Below are 19,608 nucleotides of genomic sequence, written 5' to 3' on the forward strand. Positions count from 1 at the left end.
GCTGAGGTTTGTGGTAGAAGAAGGCACACGAGAGTGAGAGCCCCAGATGGAAGGTGAGGGGACCACCGCGCCTTACGGTTTCTGCTGGTATCTGAAGTTGTGGCTGGTACCTTGAAGGCCTTCTGGCTTCTCCAGCCCCAGCTGGGGCACAGAGGCTCACTTTCCTGCAGCTCCGTGGGAGCCCAGTGCCCACCTCCATCTGGGCTCAGATTCTGCTCCAGCCTCTGATGTTGCAGAGACAAAGGGTGGGATGGGGCTCCCAAGACCCTCCTAATGGTCTGATGGTCTGAGAGCCCGGAATCGCCCCAGCCCCAGCCCTCCTGTACTACCAAGAGTTGAGAACAAGTGTCTAGTCTCCTAGACACTAGAGCCCCAGTGGAACTCCTCACTGAGGAGGGCAGAGACCCAGACTCACTGAACATCCCTAGAACTAACTTCCTGCTGGAGAAGGTGCCCCTTGGTATGGACTGAGTGAGGCCTGGCATTGGGGGTTTCTCCGACATGCTGCACACTGTAAAAGGGTGGTTTAACATCTGTGGGAGACACTAGGGAACACGTTTGTGCTTTTGAAGAAAGATCTGTCCAACATGGAGGGAAAAGCTGTTAAATATATAAGGGTAAGAAGCATCTCATTGGATCAGGTGGGATTCTCTTTGATAACCAAGGATGGCTCTTAACCAGTCTTGGTCTTTCCCGCTAAGAATATATCCCAGCTTTTAGACTGTTCTTTTGCATCTCTGTGGAACAGTATAGTTTGCCAGCTCTCTTTCCTTTCTTTCTGACACTTATCCAGGCCTACAAGCTTATTGAACAATCACAGCAGTCTGTATGGTAACGGTGTACCTCTATGTACCTGCTGGGGCCTAAAAATTTGTCCTTAACAGCCCTAACCTGTACCCACAGTTCCGTTAATCCTCCCAAGCCATACAGCAGAAGAAATTACATGATACAGGCCATGCCTCCTATGCATGAATCTTCCTAGGACTGGCAACAGTTGCCTTTTTGCCAGAAATACCCTATTTCAAAGCATGAGGAAATGCTGATACAATGTGAAAGCAGCTGATGCTCTGAGTTTTAATCTTGGTTGTAGCCTAGGATGTTGCAGAAAAAAGGGGTCTAAATGCTGTCTAGACCACCCCCACACTGCCACTGCCCAATCTCTTGGATCTTGCCAGAAGGCCCAGGCCCTCATCAGCGATCTGACTTTCATTTTGGAGAGGTATATTTCTCATTGAACCTGAATCTATAGTTGCAAAGCTCTTTACATCTATATGGTTAATGTTCTGTAACAGGAAACAAGGGTTACCAAGGTACCAATTATCTTTTCCTTTCTATTTAATTCCAGAAGCTAAATGTTCATTTAATCCTGGACTTTATATATTGACCCTTAGTGTTAGCATCTAAGGCAGGAGCGAGCTTGCATTTGCCTGTGGTAAAATTGGAGACTTAGGAGAGTCAAACACTGATGTGTGAAATCTAGATCCAATTTTCTGAATGAACAGGCCACTCTTGAGCTAAATCTCTCCAAGTACCTGCTGTTAGCTAAACAGTGATTTCCTTGTTAGCTTTATAATCAGGATCATTCACAAATGGCTCAGTTCCTCTTCTTTAGGGGTTCATCACTAGAGTGAGATACATTTGTAAACTTATTTCATATGATTTGCCGTGAGGGTTTCAAAACTCATTTCAATATACTACTACTTAATCTTCCAACTGGCTAATTGGCATCTTTCATATTTTCCAAGACTGCTGCACAACAACTTCTCCTAGCACTCCAGATACTGAAATATCTACCTGTAGTCTTCAGTTTTCCTCTAAGCCCTACTTCTGAGAATAATCAAAAACCTGGAAAAAAAAAACAGGAAAGAGAGAGAGCAGTGCTTCACTTAGGACTGCTGCCTTCTTGCCTTCAGGCCTGTATACCTTTTTTATTAGTTCCTGGAGAGGTGAGGCCTCCCCGACATTCTAAAAAGAAGGTCCATGTGGCTCACCATGATGCAGCTGCACGACGTGGGCCTCTTCTAGACCCCACCCTGGCCTCTGCCTCCCTTGAGCAGGCGTGGAAAACAGTCCAGCAGGACCTGCAATCTGGGATCTGCTCTGCTTTCAGACAAAGGCAAGTTGGAAGTTAAGTGCTCACAGCACCTGCTGGTGGATTTTATTTTTCTCACCAAGAATAATAACGGCTTGTTGTTTTTCAGTCGCTCAGTCATGTTCACCTCTTTGTGACCCCATGGATTGCGGCATGCCAGGCTTCCCTGTCCTTCACCATCTCCCAGAGCTTGCTCAAACTCAGGTCCATGGAGTTGGTGATGCCATCCAACTGTCTCATCCTCTGTCACCCCCTTCTCTTCCTGCCCTCAGTCTTCCCCAGCATCAGGTCTTTTCCAGTGAGTTGGCTCTTCGAATCAGGTGGCCTAAGTACTGCAGCTTCAGCTTCAGCATCAGATAATGGATAATGGGTGCTATTGTTACTTACTAGGTATTCTTCTGAGAAATATGAGTTCTGCCTCATTCCTCTTCTAAGGAATACACATTGCCTTATGTAATCTACACTACCATTCTCTGAGTTAAACAATATCTCTGTATTATTCTCATTTCACAGATGAAGAAACTGAGGTACAGAGGAAACATATACAGCATGGAAAACAGCAGTCTGCAGAAGGTTGTTCATATTCTAGCTTGTAGCAATTAATGCACAATTCATATTATGCCATATTTGGCAAGAGTTCCCTTTGTAGCATTCACAGGTAGGAGTCAAAAATATTTTGTCAAAATATTTATCAGTCTATAAAGCCCAGGTATTCACCTGTCAGGATAGGCTCTGGGAGAGGCTCAGATCAGGGATCCTAGAAACCGCTCCCCACCCAGTATTATGAATTAACCCTTTGATTCTAGACCATGGGGCAATTCTCAGAGAAGGAGCCATAGTAGCTGTGATGGGGAGCTATTTACTTACTGTTTACAGAAGTATTTCAGCATTTTAATTCTTATTAAATAGTTAAAGTAGTTTATATATATATATATATAAATATAATTAATCATCTGGGTTTCCCTGGTGACTCAGCTGGTAAAGAATCATCTAATATGCTGTTGACATCGTTAATAAAAATAAACAGTATGGCTGTCTCAGGGTAATCAACTGGTCCTTTAAGAGTGGCAGTCTCCCAAACAGTGTGTCCATTCCCTCTGCTCCAGGAAGCAGAAGTGTGTGCATGCACACACACACACAGAGTATACCTTTCTGGCAGTGCAGCCCCTCGAAGCCCAAGGGGCAGTCACACTCATAGCCCTCCTTCCTGGGTCGGCAGCTGCCCCCATGGGCACAGGGGGACCCCACGCAGGGGTGGGCTGCATTCTCCACGTTCACGCCCCACGTGAAGTCATGCTTCACGTGGATGGTCCGGTCATTCAGGATGATCTTAGGAAAGAAAACATAAAGCAATTCAGGGATTCAGAAATCAGCTCTGGAGTCTTCTACAGCTTCCCTCAGCACACCAACCTGAACTATGCCTGGGGTAGGGGGGAGCTTTAAAAATAAACAGATAAAGTCTGGTTACTACTTTCGGAGTTCTGTGAATGACGCAGGAATGGAAATGACTACATTTCGTGCTTGAGAGAATCTGCATCATGTACAAGACTAAACAAGCAGCATCCTCTGGTTCTGGAAAACCTGGACACTCAGAGCAATCATAAAGAAGAACCAATTACTACAAAATTTGGTTTCTAATGCTATATATTGGAATCATGGGAGGTGAGGGGGTTAAGAAATATACTCATGCCCAAGCCCCACCCAGATCAACTGAACCAGAATTTCTGTGGGTGAAACTGAGTCACTGGTAAGTTTAAAGAAACATTCCAGGCGATTCTAAGATGCAGCCAAGGCTGAGACATGCGGCTAAAAAGCAGAGTAAGGAAGAATACAACACAAAATGTCACAGAGGCAGGAATCCAAGGTGGGGCCAGGGGTGGTGATAGAGTCTGGAGGTGGTGGAAATGTACTGCTGTGTGTTCCTGGCTGGTATTCTCTGCAGCCTCCTCCAGCTCTATCAACTCAGTCTCCCCAACTGCCCCCCTCCCTCCTGCTTCCTCCTTCCCCAGCACTCCGGAATCCCCACCTCTCCACATCCTCTTCCCCGGAGTGAAACTCAGGTCACATTCTCAGCGCTGCTGTGCACATTAACCAGGACAGACGGCTCTTTGCTCTCACCCCTCTTCCCTGTAATGGGGCTTTAGTGAAACTGATGAATTATAGAGTGAGGTCACTGGGCTCCCCGACTCCAAATAAACGAAGTATGCATTGGCCCTGAGCTGTGGGTGTTTCAGGGTTCTTCAGGCTTTGCAGAACTCAGACAGAGAGAGCTTCTAGGGTAACCTCCAGCATGCAGGGGATCCTAAGAGGTTAGCAAGGGTACTTCTGGCCACTCATTCATGTTTCCATAGATTTGTCTAGTTTTTGGAGAGTCAGGAAAGCTGGGAGAAAACCTTCCTCCAGGCATGCCACTCAAAATCTACCAGAGAAGAGCCGGAACCTTTCCACACGCTCCCCCTTTCTTGCTGTGAGTGACGATTGTAAAACCGAGTCACGAGAAACTGAGTCAAGTGCCATGACTGGGCTGGGGCTTCCATAGTGGCTCAGATGGTAAAGAATCTGCCTGCAAGGTAGGAGACCTGGGTTTGATCCCTGGGTTGGAAGATCCCCTGAAGAAGGGAATGGCTACCCACTCCACTATTCTTGCCTGGAGAATTCCATGGACAGAGGAGCCTGGCAGGCCACAGTCCATGAGGTCACAAAGAGTCGGGACACAATTGAGCGACTAACACTTTCACTTTCGCTTACTGACCGGGTCACTGGGAGGGGAGGGGGCTTTTCCAGGAAGTAAGGAGGAAAGGCTTGTGTGTGTTGTGTGAAGAGAGCAAAGCCTGACATGTTCAGAAGGAAGATGAAGCCTCTCAGCAGCTCAGCTTACCTCCTAAGGTAGAATTTCAAACCCATGATTTCACATGGCCAGTCCCACTCACGGTGGGGGACAACAGTCTGAACTGAGGTGACACTGACCTCACAGTTCAGCAGCAAAGGGAAGCACAGCAGGGCGAGGAAAAATTGACTGGGTCTCTTTTCTGGGCCCCACACTGGGACACAGAGAAGGACAGAGTCCCTGGGGCCCTTCTCAGAGCCCAGCTGTGCACATCCTTGAGAGGACCTCCTCTCACTGCCCCTCCACCACCTTAGCGCCTCCCGTACTTTGCCTCAGATCCCCCTCAGGGATTGGTGGCCCCCATTCCTTCACTGGTTGCCAAGAGAAATAGGACTTGGCTGACATCCAGGAACCGGACGTGTTTTTCTTCAAATCCTTTTTTCCCCATGTTTACTGGTCCTGGACTCTGGGTTGGTGGGTAAACTTACATGTCTGTTGTAGACAGAACATAATCTCATGACCAGAGAGATCACAGGCAGCCCCAAGAGAAGGAACATGTGACAGATATGAATGGGATCAGTGTCCTGTCTCTTACTAGCTGAGTGGATTTTTTTTCTCGAACCTATGGAAGGACTCTAATCTGTGCTCTTAAAAGTTTGGTTACATGATTGATGAACAACCATTAAAACAGGGTGGTGGGGATGGAAGTGGAGGCAGCAAAAACAATTGGGTCTTGCCTTGAGCAAAAAGCCAAGTGACCCCAAAGAGAAGCAGGAGTCACTATGAGACTCTATCCATTGCCTTCCCTTTTTGACAAGTGTCTGCAGTGACCTGGTCCAACTGCCCCCTCAACAATACTAGGATATTCTAAGTAGATCTATTGTAAAAATTCATCTTCATTAGTTGCATTCATGAGATGTCCGCTGGGCACAGCTGGGAGCAGATGCTATAAGAAAGCGGGGCTGGAAACCAGGTATGCTCCGAGAATTAAAAAAATATAATTTTAAAAATGTTAAAAACTTCCTCATGGTTTCTTTCTTGGGTATAGCAGTTTGCACTGATCACAGTTCTCAATTCCATTGTCGGTAGTCAAATTCACACCATGCACGTGAGGAAGGGTAGCCTGTACCTTCTGGATGCTCCCACTGAATGGCTTGAGGATGCCCGAGTTCTTCTTCACATCATCGTAATTGGGGACCCCACCGATGAAAATGTCCGAGTTGCACTTAATCTGGGTGAAGCCTCCCTGCCAACAGATTAAAAACAAAACACAGTATAACCAACTGTGCCTCTGGTTCCCTGTTAGGGAACAAATGGCTGAGGCAGTCTCAAGACTCATCATGATAATTTTTATACATATTGGCCCAACCTTTGTCTTGATTTCATTGCTGCTTACCACCTTTTTGATTTTTTGTAAATTTCTGAACATTTCTGAGATTCATCATCCAGAAAATGCAAGTGAATATGGTAGACCACTACATCATCGGTGTCACTCTCTCCCTGCAGGAAGGCTACCTCTAACCTGTCAGTCTCAAGTGGGGCCATGTAACTTGCTTTGGTCAACAAAACATGAGCAGGTGAGAAATGAATCATTTCTGGGCAGAGTCTTTCAGAGCCAGGAGTGGTTCACTATGCCCTGTTCCTCTACCCCTATTTCCAGAGGTCCCCAATTTCCAGGATCTAATGCCTGATGATCTGAGATGGAGCTGATGTAATAATAATAGAAATAAAGTGTACACTAAATGTAAGGTGCTTGAATAATCTTGAAACCATCTCTACCCTCCCACCCCTCTTCCGTGGAAAAACTGTCTTCCTTGAAAGTGGACCCTGGTGCCAAAAACGTTGGGGATCACTGTTATTCCTTCAGCCTGGGTCTCAGATTAAGGCTGCAGCTGACTGTTGATGGACATGTAATGTGGATGAGAAATAACCCCTCATTATAAGCTGCTGCTATTTGGGGCGCACGTGTGCCTGAGCCTCTCCTGGCACTGAGATCCCACTGGTTTAGCACTTTGCCTAGATTTGGATACATGATCCAAATTCTAGTACAGGACTTATTGATATATTCACTAACGGTAAAGACAGAATTTCTTTAAGCCAAGAGAAAGGGAAAGCATGGTGAGTGGAAGGCATTCCTTGTTATCATATACAAAGGGCAGAGAAATTCCTTCCAGATTCTTAGAGATCCCTACTGTCAATCCCCAAAGGCTTCTCCTGCTTCTGGTCATTTCAACAACCTAAACCCAACGGCTGGGCTAGATAACAAGCTGTGTGTGAGATTTAATGTCTAAACTCCTTCAACCATCTTAAGCAAAATGTTAAAATGCCCTAAGATAACATGTAAATTTGAGACCTCTGGGAATGAACACATTTGGGGTAACATACGTTATTGTTTCCTTTGATTTATGGTCAAAAGAAATACAAAGTGTAACCGGATTCAATTATTTAACAAATACTATTGGGTACCTACCATGTCCCAGGTACTAAGTGGTGCACAAACCACAGTAAATAAGAAAGCCCAGGTCCCTCCCTCCAGGGGCTTACACTGTGGGGCAACACAGACCAGTAAACGGGCAGGTAAGATAAGCCCCGTGACCATGGGGGCACCTGGCAGGGATAGGGCATCTCATACTCTGCTCCAGAATTAGGGAGTGGGAGGTGAAGCAGGAAGAGTCAAAACTGAGTCTCAGAAACTGGCTGGAGTCAGAGCTTGGAGGGCATGTTGGGTATCAGGCAAAGGCAAGGAGGGACCACATCACACATGGATAGAAACTTACACTTCACCAGAAGAACAACGAGTTTTCAGGAAGAGAGTAATCAGATCTGTATTTTAGGACTATCACTGGCCAGAGGGAGGAGAATGGATTTGGGGTCCAGTCGGGGTAGAGAAGAAGAGACAGGGGAGCAGAGAGGAGGATGCTCCATCTAGGGAAGCGCTCGGAGTGGCTGAGTCCAGCCAGGTAACAGCAGAGAGGTCTCGTAGTAGACAGGCTGAACTGCCTTCTGTCAATAACCTTCAGGCAGCTTTGAGGGTTCTTATTTAATGAATGGGGATGCAAGGAATCATCAGAGGCAATTTCAGGAATCCTTGTGGATTAGGGAACCAGGCAGGAGCTGTCAGGACACACCCACAGAGACCCATCGTCATCATGTCTTTAAAATAAAAAACTAGGAAGAAAGGAGGAGGGCTGCAAGGTCAAAGGGACTTCAGAGAAGCAGGCTGTTTTAAAAAAACTTGGGAGTTTCTTGGTTGTGTCAGGCAAACTGGGTGGGGTCTTGTGGGGTGACAGAAGTCTCTTTTGGCTCCTCATCAAAGTCCCCCCCCTGCCCCCTGCCCCCCACGCCTCTGCCACCACCGCCTGAAGTGGACAAAAGGCGGGGCTGCAGCGGGACCACAGGAGGGAAGCAAACAGACCCACCAAAGTGAGGCGCTCAGTGCCTGGATCCACCACTTTCGTTAAGCTGAGAGTGGCTGGAAAACCTGAGTAAACCCCCTGATGGGTTTTCTGAAGCCCTGGGAGCACTGCCCCTTTGAGTTTGCACAGCTTGACTCATCCTGGGCTGTGGATGTTTCTCAGTGCAGCCAGCTGAGCAACGTGATGTCGGGTGTGGTTTGGACACTTAGGGGCTGGCTTAGCCTCCAGCGTATCCTGTAACCCCTGTCCCCCTCCTTCTCTAAGCTCTAAGACCACTATCCCCATTGACCAAGCCTTTGAACAGGGTATAACAGCTGCGGGGCAGAGACCCCGGGGGGTGATCTGATTAAGGTTTAACTCACCGAGATCAAGCATGGGTCTTCCCACTCTGGTCTCAGGGAGGCCTCCCAAGAACCACCCCCAGATGCACACAGAACAGCCACGCCTTCCCTCCTACCTGCTTACACTGCTTTCCAGGTGGGCAGCTCCATCCATTCAAAAAGCCGATAAAGAGGATGCTGGTTCTACCAGTCCTGGTATGGCAGTAACAGAACCCGAGGTGTGTGGTTTCTACCCTTGTGCTGTCTCTTCACTACAGGATCTCAAGGGTAAATACTGTGTCCCAAATAGTTCCTTATTTATAATCAAAGGCCTTAACCCTACTATTTACAAACACGCCCATCCTGTTTGTGTTACTGTTGTACAGATGTTGGTAACTAAGACCTAGAGTGATACAGTGCTTTTGTGAATTTATATTATTAAGTCAACACACAGTCAGATCTACACCTGTGAGCTTCTAATTCTGTCTAGGACTAAAATCAGCTGTTTTCTGGACTGTATGAAAGTGAATCCCATTCTTGCTTTAAAATCCGTTTTTCTTTATACATTTTCTTTCCTTCCTCCCTACTTTCTCTTTCTTCCTTCTTTCCATCTTTCCTTCCTTCCTAATATATATGGGACATTTTCTAGGGTACTTGCCTCTTGAAGCAGAGCCCAGGTTGGGATTTTTCTGATTCCTAAGGAGGCCCTTGATTCTCACAGGACCTTCCACCACTGCCGTCCCTGAAGCTGCCTTCCTGATAAGTTCCCTTTTTACTCCCCTCCTCAACCAAGATCTTCCCCACCAAGAGTCCCTTTTCTTTCCCTTTCTTCTTTTCCTATCAATTCATTTTCTTATCAGAACAGTCACATTCATCAATACCTTCTTTAAATCTGTGATGCACACAATGAAGACTGTTGTAATTAAAATCCTGGCAAATCTGAGGTCTCCTCTGTTTTTAGGGGTCTGTAAATTTCATGTGTGTACAGAATGCTAGTACGTTGTAATTTAAAACAAATGTCTCTTAGCTGTCCTTAAAAATGCCATTTTCCTTCAGACATGACCTTGGAAATAAAAACATGGATGAAAGTTATAAACCTGAGTGGAAATTCTGAACTGTTGAGGTCATGCTAGTTTGCCAAAATTCAGACTTAAATTTGCCTTATTGCCAAATTCAGACTTAAATTGAATAAAGTGGGGAAACCACTAGACCATTTGGGTATGACCTAAGTCAAATCCCTTATAATTATACAGTGGGAATGACACACAGATTCAAGGGATTAGATCTGATAGACAGAGTGCCTGAGAACTATGGACAGAGGTTTGTGACACTGTACAGGAAGCAGTGATCAAGACCATCCCCAAGAAAAAGAAATGCAAAATGGCAAAAAGATTGTCTGAGGAGGCCTTACAAATAGCTGAGAGAAGAGAAGCAGAAGGCAAAGGAGAAAAGGAAAGATATACTCATTTGAATGCAGAGTTCCGAAGAATAGCAAGGAGATAAGAAAGCCTTCTTCAGTGATCATTGGAAAGAAATAGAGGAAAACAATAGAATGGGAAAGACTAGAGAGCTCTTCGAGAAAATTAGAGATACCAAGGGAACATTTCATGCAAAGATGGGCACAATAAAGGACAGAAATGGTATGGACCTAACAGAAGCAGACAATATTAAGAAGACACGGCAAGAATACACAGAAGAACTGTACCAAAATGATCTTCATGACCCGGATAACCAGGATGGTGTGATCACTCACCTGGAGCCAGACATCCTGAAATGCAAAGTCAAATGGGTCTTAGGAAACATCACCACAAACAAAGCTAGTGGAGGTGATGGAATTCCAGTTAAGCTATTTCAGATCCTAAAAGATGATTCTGTTAAAGTGCTGTACTCAATATGCCAACAAATTTGGAAAACTCAGCAGTGGCCATAGGACTGGAAAAGGTCAGTTTTCATTCGAGTACCAAAGAAAGGCAATGCCAAAGAATGCTCAAACTACTGCACAATTGCACTCATCTCACATGCTAGCAAAGTAATGCTCAAAATTCTCCAAGACAGGCTTCAACAGTATGTGAACAGAGAACCTCCAGATGTTCAAGCTGGTTTTAGAAAAGGCAGAGGAACCAGAGATCAAACTGCCAACATTCACTAGATCATTGAAAAAGCAAGAGGGTTCCAGAAAAACATCTACTTCTGCTTTATTGACTACGCCAAAGCCTTTGTCTGTGTGAATCACAACAAACTGTGGAAAATTCTTAAAGAGATGGGAATACCAGACCACATTACCTGCCTCCTGAGAAATCTATATGCAGGTCAAGAAGCAACAGTTAGAACTGGACATGGAACAACAGACTGGTTCCAAATAGGGAAAGGAGTACGTCAAGGCTGTATATTGTCACCTTGCTTATTTAACTTATATGCAGAGTATATCACATGAAAAGACGAGCTGGATGAAGCACAAGCTAGAATCAAGATTGCCAGGAGAAATATCAATAACTTTAGATATGCAGAAGACACCACCCTTATGGCAGAAAGCAAAAAAGAACTAGAGTCTCTTGATGAAAGTGAAAGAGGAGGGTTTAAAAGCTGGCTTAAAACTCAACATTCTGAAAACTAAGATCATGGCATCTGGTCCCATCACTTCATGGCAAATAGATGGGGAAACAATGGAAACTGTGACAGACTTTATTTTCTTGAGCTCCAAAATCCCTGCAGATGGTGACTGCAGCCATGAAATTAAGACACTTGCTCCTTGAAAGAAAAGCTATGACCAACCTAGACAGCATATCAAAAAGCAGAGACATTACTTTGCCAACAAAAGTCTGTTTAGTCAAAGCTATGATTTTTCTAGTAGTCATGTATGGATATAAGAGTTGGACTATAAAAAAGCTGAGCACCGAAGAATTGGTGCTTTTGAGCTGTGGTGTTGGAGAAGACTTGAGAGTCCCTTGGACTGCAAGGAGATCCAACCAGTCAATCCTAAAGGAAATCAGTCCTGAATATTCATTAGAAGGACCGATGCTGAAGCTGAAACTCCAATACTTCGGCCACCTGATGCGAAGGGCTGACTCATTTGAAAAGACCCTGATGCTGGGAAAGATTAAAGGCAGGAGGAGAAGAGGATGACAGAGGATGAGATGGTTGGATGGCATCATGGACTCGATGGGCATGAGTTTGAGCAGGCTTCAGGAGTTGGTGAAGGTCAGGAAAGCCTGGTGTGCTGTAGTACATAGGGTCACAAAGAGTTGGACATGACTGAATGACTGAACTGAACTGAGTATACTATTAGAAATAATAATAAGTAAAGCTACACAACACTGATCATATGCCGGGTTCTGTGGTATTTGAGAAATACAGTTATTCTAATTCTCACAACCCTATAATGCAGTGCTATTATTATCACGATTACCCTATTTTTTTAGATGCAAAAAAAATCAAGATCACCCAAGATCACCATCTTGGGAGATCAAGTGATTAGACTGGTCTGAGCTCACATCATTGATAAGGAATGGAGCTAGATTTTGAACCCTAGGTGTCTGGTTTCAGAGTCTTTGTTCTTGTCAGATGTGTGATCACACCCCCACCCCCATCACTGGCTCTGCTTTGGAGCTGTGTTCTGATCTACCTTGTATAGCAATGTGAACAAAGCTATGGATCGGCAGGGAGGCATGGAGCAGGTGGGCAGTTCTGTAAGTGACACTGGTATTAGCTCACTCCCCTATGAAGGCCCCTACTATTATCAATCCCATTCCCAGTTGAGGAACTGCAAAGCTAAGGAGCTCGTCCAGTGGGAAGCTCGGGTGTTAACTCAGGTGAAATGGCACCAGAGTCCATGTATTAACCACTGTGCTGATGCTTTTGTCTCCAGGACAGGAAGGAAACAGTAACCCCACTCACACGAGTCATCAGGAGCAGATGTCCTTCTTACCTCTGCCATCCCCTCCACCGCCTTCTGCTTATCCACCTGCAAGATGCCATTCTTTGCTGTGCGGGACACACGCAGCTCGTGCCAGTGGCCCAGGGTGAGGGGCTCTTCACTCCTGTTGAAGGAAGGAAACTGAACCTGGGTTAGCATCACTGGCGTTGCAGATAATGTCCACCAATCTGGCTCTGATGGAGTGTTCCCACCTTCAGCACCTTGTCCTGTCCAGCAAAGAGAAGAGCCTCATTCCCCCTCGTAAAACACAGCAGGGCTAGCTCCATTTACTGGACTCCTTCATGGGAGGACTATCTCACTTATCATTTTACTTATTCCTTATCACAAGTAGGAAATGGGGGTAGGATTAGGCTGGTTTTCAAGATGAGGGGGTAAAATATGACCAGAGTTGCACGAAATCTTTGAAGAAGAGAAAACTATATAGGCGATGATGTAAAGCAGATTCCTTGATGTAATAATGTCTGTAGCATCCTTTGAAAGGCATAAAAAATAAGATGGATGGATGGGGGAATATAAGAATGAACAGACACATGATAAAGTAACTCCAGCAGAATGCTAACTGTAGACAGTAGGTGGCGGGTCTAAGGTTTATTGCACAATTCTTTCACCTTTGCTATATGTTTGAAGTGTTTCATAATCAAATATTTGGGAGGCAGATTCCGCATTGTCTGATATTGTGAAAAAAATTAAAAGCTCTTTAAAAATTCAATTATTAATTCAAGATGGAAGCACTTGAAGTTTAAATGATATTGTAAGATTTTTACATGTTACATTTCACAGTGAGGTGTGTAAAAAGAGTATAATTATTGCATTTGTGTCCCTAAAGATGTATATATAGTTCCTGGCCTTCTCTGACGCTCCCAATTATTCTGTGGTCCTGGATCGTTTTTGGAAGCCCACCAGGAATACCAGTGGGCGCAATCACTGAAAGGTCTCCACCCCTCACTTGATTTTTCGCTCTGGCAAATGCTTCTGCCATTTGTTCTTAGCAATTAGAATTTAATCACCTTGGCTCAATCAATATGCAATAAAGACCTCATTCAGCAGCCCATCTCCATAATAACTAACAGCATCTGAGCCTGTTCTTGTCCTGTAGAGGTCATTCCCTGTCAATACACTGCCTCCCTCAGCACAGGGATATAGATCACTGCCATCATGAGCTCATTTCAATTGTCTCGATTTTTGAATCAAGTTCATCATAAATTAGACCACCTTATCCTCTGCCTAAAGTTAAAATGATGTGGCCAACTCCACGGCTTCCTGTAGCTCAGGCTTTCACTGAATTGTCTTAATGAAGCAGGAAGTACTGGAAATGGTTTTTAAAATAAACATTTTCCAAAGGGCCACCTGAAACATTAACCGTGATGGGTATTGTCAGTTACACTGCAGAGGGGTGGCCCAGGGGAGCAGATGATGGTTACTCTGAGTTCTTGCTTCTTTTTCATCACACCTAATGCTAAAGATTTTTTTTTTCCATTCACCTTTCCTGACAAGCAGCGAAGGAATAACTTATGTTTTAAAAAAAATTTTAAATAACTCTTATCAAAAATAGGCACCGAATTATGAAAGAGAGAAATGCTGGATTTCTAAGGTTCCACGTGTCTGTGACCCCGCAGCTGGAGCTGCTACTGCAGATGTGCAGGGGGCAGGGGGCAATTTGTTCAGGAGGAAGGCTGATGAGCCACAACCCTCTCCAGCCCCTTCCAGTCATTCCTTACCCAGGAAAGAGCCATTTGAAAGTACAAGGTGATATTCAAGGTGTCTTCTTCCTTTCTTGACTTGACAAATTGTTCTAAGTGAGTTGTTTAGGCTGTTTTGCATAATCATATGTAAATTGAATCAATTAAATACCCACCAAAGTTGTCTTGAGACACAGGATGTTCCTGCATAACCAGAGACACAAAAATATTTGTCCATTCCCCAAGGTGGGAGGTGTTAAACTGATGTGTAGGAATTCAACCTTAAGGACAAGAATGAACTGTACTTTTAAAGAACTGTTGAAACCTAAGGCAATAAGCACTTTCCATCAGTCAGGAAAAATGATAACAGCAGTTAAGGGCAACCATGGCTTCCCTGGTGGCTCAGCTGGTAAAGAATCCGCCTGCAATGTGGGAGATCCGGGTTCGATCCCTGGATTGGGAAGATCCCTTGGAGAAGAAAAAAGGCTACTTACTCCAGTATTCTGGCCTAGAGAATTCTAGGGTCACAAAGAGTCAGGCACGACTGAGCGACTCACTTTCACTTCATGACTGTAACATCTCACAAAGAACTCTTTCTAGAGATGACAGTCTAGCAATATAAATTGTGATTGAATACAGGCCACAACTTCCTTTAAAACAACAACAAGGACTAACCAATTTCCTGCTGCAGGGCACTGTTGAACAAAACACCCTAGTGAGTTTCAAAAGAGGAGAATTCTCGAAATGTAGGAACAAGAAGCGTGTGTGCATTAGATCAGCAGGCCTCCGGCTGGAAGGTAAAAACTCCCATGGGAGGAACACAGTTAGAAGAGGGAAACAAACAAATAAGAAAAACACCGGCACCTCCAACTGCAGGCTCTGAGGGCTTCAGAGATCCTGCCACTTTCTATGAGAACAATCGATCTGCTGAGTTGACGAACAGGACTAGGTAACAGAGGGAAAGTTTTGATAACCCAGAACCAAGTCCACAGATGCTAGCAAGCCCTTTAGAAGCACTTAGTTACTCCATGCCATTGAAATCAGTCATCACACAGCCTTTTTGAGCACACTGGTCAGGGAAGGGTCCTTGCGATCACTGGTGATTCTCTGTCCGCTTCTTTATATGAAGAATGGTAAGAGCCATGCCAAATAACTAGTTGCCATCAAAGACATAATGCAAGAGGAAAGTTACGATTTAAAGTGAGACCACCCCAATTGATTGATAATCGATCAGTGATATTTTAGGTGACATCATGTCACACCATGATTATGTGAGTTATGCATTTATTCGCATGTGATTGGCAGTGTGTTCACTCAAGGCTGGTGAGGAAGGTGGTGTCCCTTTGAAGTCCTCTTAATCTAATGGAAATGACGTGGAAATGACCTGGTAAGCTTTTGCCAATAGAACACTTGTGGGAAATAGGGCAGATGAATAATAATTTAATGTTTCTATGTGAATGTGGAGGTGATACACCCCATTTCCAATGGCCAAAGAGGAAAAAAAATGTGAGGCCACCAAGGACATTTCTGTTCATTACATTTCTATTGCATGCATGCCACGTCACTTCAGTCTTGTCTGCTCTCTGCAACCCCATGGACTGTAGCCCGCCAGGCTCCTCTGTCCATGGGATTTCCCAGGCAAGAATACTGCAGTGGGTTGTCATTTCCTTCTCCAGGGGACCTTCCTGACCTTCCTGATCAAACCTGTGTCTCTTAAGTCTTGTGCATTGGCAGGCGGGTTCTGTAGCACTAGCTCCACCTGGTAAATCCCTACTTTTTCAACTAGTTGTTATGTATTTGCCAAGTGCTCACCAAGTGATGCTCTGAGCAAGGTACTGATTGACAATTTATGAAGTTTCTGCTGATTGTGTTGCATGATCTCAGGTGGAGAGGAAGATAGTTTACCCCCATCTGAGGCCAGCCCATTTCCCATAGTTTGAAGCAGAGATTCGCTACCTGCTAGGTAGTTATTTGAGAAAAGGAAACCTTGCCACCAGGAAAGCATGATCTCTAGGAAGCACATCATCTGTATTAATCAGGACAGGTTTCAGAAAAGACAACTATACACAGAAGACAGGAAGAGAGCCAACTGGTTGAAGACAAACCTTCCTTCCAAGTGGCTACTGAAAGGAGGAGAGCCCCTGACAGTCTCAGCCCTTACCTGAGAACACCAGTCCCAGAGCCACAGTCAAAGCGGAACTCCACGTGGCCCCCTGCCATGTTGATGGACAGGAAGTCTTTGCTGCCCGTGTCATAGCTGTACAGGAGCACGCCATCTTCCGAATCCGGCCGAAATGTGATCTCAAATTCCATGAAGGAAAGGTAATGCCGGGGCTCCAGAGGCCAGGGGGTTGCAGCGTAGGACCTCAGAGACTCTTTGAACTGAGGAATGGTCAAGGTAAAAGCTGAAATAGCAAGTGCGTGGTTTAGAAACCCCTTCGTGCTAGAACTAGCCATCTTCTTTTCCTTCTGGGTATAGAACTCAAGGATATTTCTCAGCTGCTCTGAAGAGAAGTGGGTGGTGTGGCTGAGCTCTGGCCAGTGGAATGTGGTTGGGAATAGTACACAGCATTCCAGGTCTGGCCCCTATAGCTTCCTTCCATCCTCCACTCGCTTTCTCACCTACTGGCTGGATGTGGGAATCAATGGAGGATTCTAAGATCCTAGCAGGGCCACTAGAGGGCATCCCTGAATGACCAGAGCCACCCCTCTCCCACTGACCTGCAGCGATGAGAACAAGGACCAACCTTTAGTATGTGAAGCTACAGAAATACGAAGATGGAATAGAACAGCTCTTCCTTACTCTGACTCACAACACCCTCTTCGAGGTGACAAGAGATTTGAAATTATACAGTGTTAAAAAAAAAAACCTTTTCTCTAGGATGATGGTGTCTTAGGGCCAAATCTGAATCACTGGTAGAAAAGATAAAACTTTTTCATCCCTGCTTCTTTGCAAAATCTTCTTAAAAATTTCCATTATTATTGTGTGTATTCGTGTGTGCATGTATATATGTATATATATTAATAATCAGTACAGTGTTGAGAGGTAGAATAATTCAGCAGAACAGTACAAAGAAAAAGAAACATCACAGAGTTAATGTTTCTGTGTATGGCTTTCCAGCATTTTCTCCAAACTGTCAGATATTCTAAGGAGCCTGATCTCTGAATGCTTCAAATTCTGACACAAACCACACAAATATAGGCTTTTCAGAGTTATTTGAGGGCCAGGAGGAGCTCACCAAAGCATCGGCCCAGAACATCAAAAAATGAACTTGTCTTTTGGCCAGCTTGCCACTTTGACATCTGAAGACACTTCCACCTGGTTCGAAAAAAAGATTCTCCCATCCCTCCCCACAAAGCAACGTTAATCCCATACAAATATGTGGAACCTTGCTAAATATGCATTGATGAAAAATTACACCAAGGTGAATTAACAATGCAGACAGAAATCGCCATCAATTTGCATCTTTCTCACCGTCTTCACAGTGTCGACCTCGAAAGCCCAGGGGACACAGGCAAATGTAGGAATCGGCTTTGCTTGCCATGCAGGTGCCACCGTTGATGCACGAGGCTTCATCACAGATCCCACTGCTGCACTCCCCTAAAAACAGAACAGGAATTACAAAGTTGATTCATCAAGTGAACCTGTCCGAGACTGGCCAGACCGACCACGTGTGATTCTGAACAAATACAGCTCATGCCCGTCTCCTGTTCATCAGCTCCTCTGCACAACTGCAAACCAGCTTTCAGGAGATGTGGGCCCTTCCCTTCATTTTAATCTGATTTTGGTTTATTCTTTATGAGAAGCCACACAGGTGCTTTAAAACAGGGTGGACACAGTAAATCAAATGTTAAACTACCCTGACAGGGATGACGGAGCCGTTTCTGCTGTAATTCACCTCGCTGCTGTTCCCACAAGAGTGTGTTTCCATGCCTCCAATGTCAGCAGAGGTTTTATGTTAAAAAGCCTTCTTATTTGTGTGGCCTCAATTACCTTAAGTGCTGCCTGCCTTGTTGGCTGAACGCAGAGGTGAGCAAGATAAGCACAGAGGGAGGTAAGCAGCCTTGTCGAAGCTTATTAACTGCCTGGGTTGTCAACTCCTCTGACAGGAGCAGAGAGGGAGCAGGGGTTAGCAGGGGGTTCCAGAATCTTATTTCTCAGCCCCCAGTTACAGTCTCATGAGGGACAGGAAGGTGACCGGAAGTAAAAAGTGCTGAAAGGTTCAACATCAGATGGCTTAGTTCTCTTTACAAATACACATTGGAGACACCCGTAAAAGGTACTCTTGGCCATTTTCAAGCCTAGTCAGCCCAATGAAATGAAAACAAGCTGACTTTTCCTGGGTTGCTTTACTTCTGCTTCTCTGCTCTTCCTTTTCTCCTTGTGTATAAGAGAGAACTTAGGCAGATGGGTCACAGCCTGGCCCAGAACAACGTAGGTGAGTCCGAAGCACGTTTTCTCAGGATGGAAGAAAACAGGTGCATCTGTGGTTGAGCCGTGAGCAGCCCAGCTCGGCATCCCACAGTCTCTGATGCGATGGAGCCTGGAGCTCTCCCCCTCCCCCCTCACCCCCTCTCCTAACATTGCCACCCCCAACCCCCACCGACTTCGTGAGATGAAGAGCCCTGATGTCATGATTGTGTCATCTCAGCAGGATGAGTCTCTTATCCTTTTCTCATCAGTCATCTGTGTTGGTTGAACTGATCCCATCTTTTCTTCTCCCAAAGCCTCCTCAGGAGGAGGGGGAAGGGCTTGGCACACTGTGTACCCAGGAGAGGAGACCAACTTCAGGACCTGATAACACAATTTCATTACAGCCCTTCCAGACAGCACGGCTCTCCAGCCAGGTGGGAAGTCCAGCTGGGGGTATGGGGGGGCACTATAAGTTCAGATAGAAGTGATCCCGGGTCTTTTTCTCCAGCCATAGCCCTGAGAACATCACCAGCATCCACAGAGAGGCTGACTTGGCTTTAGGGAGCCAAACTCTCACAGGTCCTCTGGCTCCACCCATCTCCTTGGGCTGGGAGTCTTTCTCAGAGAAGTGCTGGTGCCACAGGAAGAAGTGGGGTCCTTGGTTTATCTTAGATATACACGGGAACAATTATTTTACTCATTTGCTTTGTAACTATTTTTTATGGTGGGAGTTGACAGGGAGGGGGCTCGAAAGCCAGCCAGAGATATTTACTTGATGGAAGTAGTGTTTCAGCAAGACCGTGTTGGCAACGGTATGCATGATGGATTGTGAGGGATGAGGGTGGGGAAGAGGAGAAATGCCCTCAGGGAGGTAAACCACGGCTGGAGAGGCTGATGGCAGAGGAAATGGAGAGAAAGGGAACAAT

The 19,608-nt window shown here is 45.3% G+C and overlaps 1 protein-coding gene across 2 annotated transcripts in view; it reads right to left on the minus strand.

The window, feature by feature from the left end:
• Positions 1-19,608, minus strand: part of EGFLAM (EGF like, fibronectin type III and laminin G domains) — a 194,229-nt gene that overhangs the window by 22,879 nt on the left and 151,742 nt on the right. For both annotated transcript variants that reach the window (XM_070357624.1, XM_070357625.1), the window contains 5 exons: positions 17,744-17,869; positions 16,430-16,673; positions 12,581-12,692; positions 6,049-6,165; positions 3,241-3,421 (listed from right to left, as the gene is read on the minus strand). In XM_070357624.1, the coding sequence (XP_070213725.1) occupies positions 3,241-3,421; positions 6,049-6,165; positions 12,581-12,692; positions 16,430-16,673; positions 17,744-17,869 (780 nt within the window). The remainder of the gene's footprint in view (positions 1-3,240; positions 3,422-6,048; positions 6,166-12,580; positions 12,693-16,429; positions 16,674-17,743; positions 17,870-19,608) is intronic.

Source organism: Bos mutus, chromosome 20, assembly GCF_027580195.1.
Source record: "Bos mutus isolate GX-2022 chromosome 20, NWIPB_WYAK_1.1, whole genome shotgun sequence".
In the NCBI taxonomy this organism is placed as follows: domain Eukaryota; kingdom Metazoa; phylum Chordata; class Mammalia; order Artiodactyla; family Bovidae; genus Bos; species Bos mutus.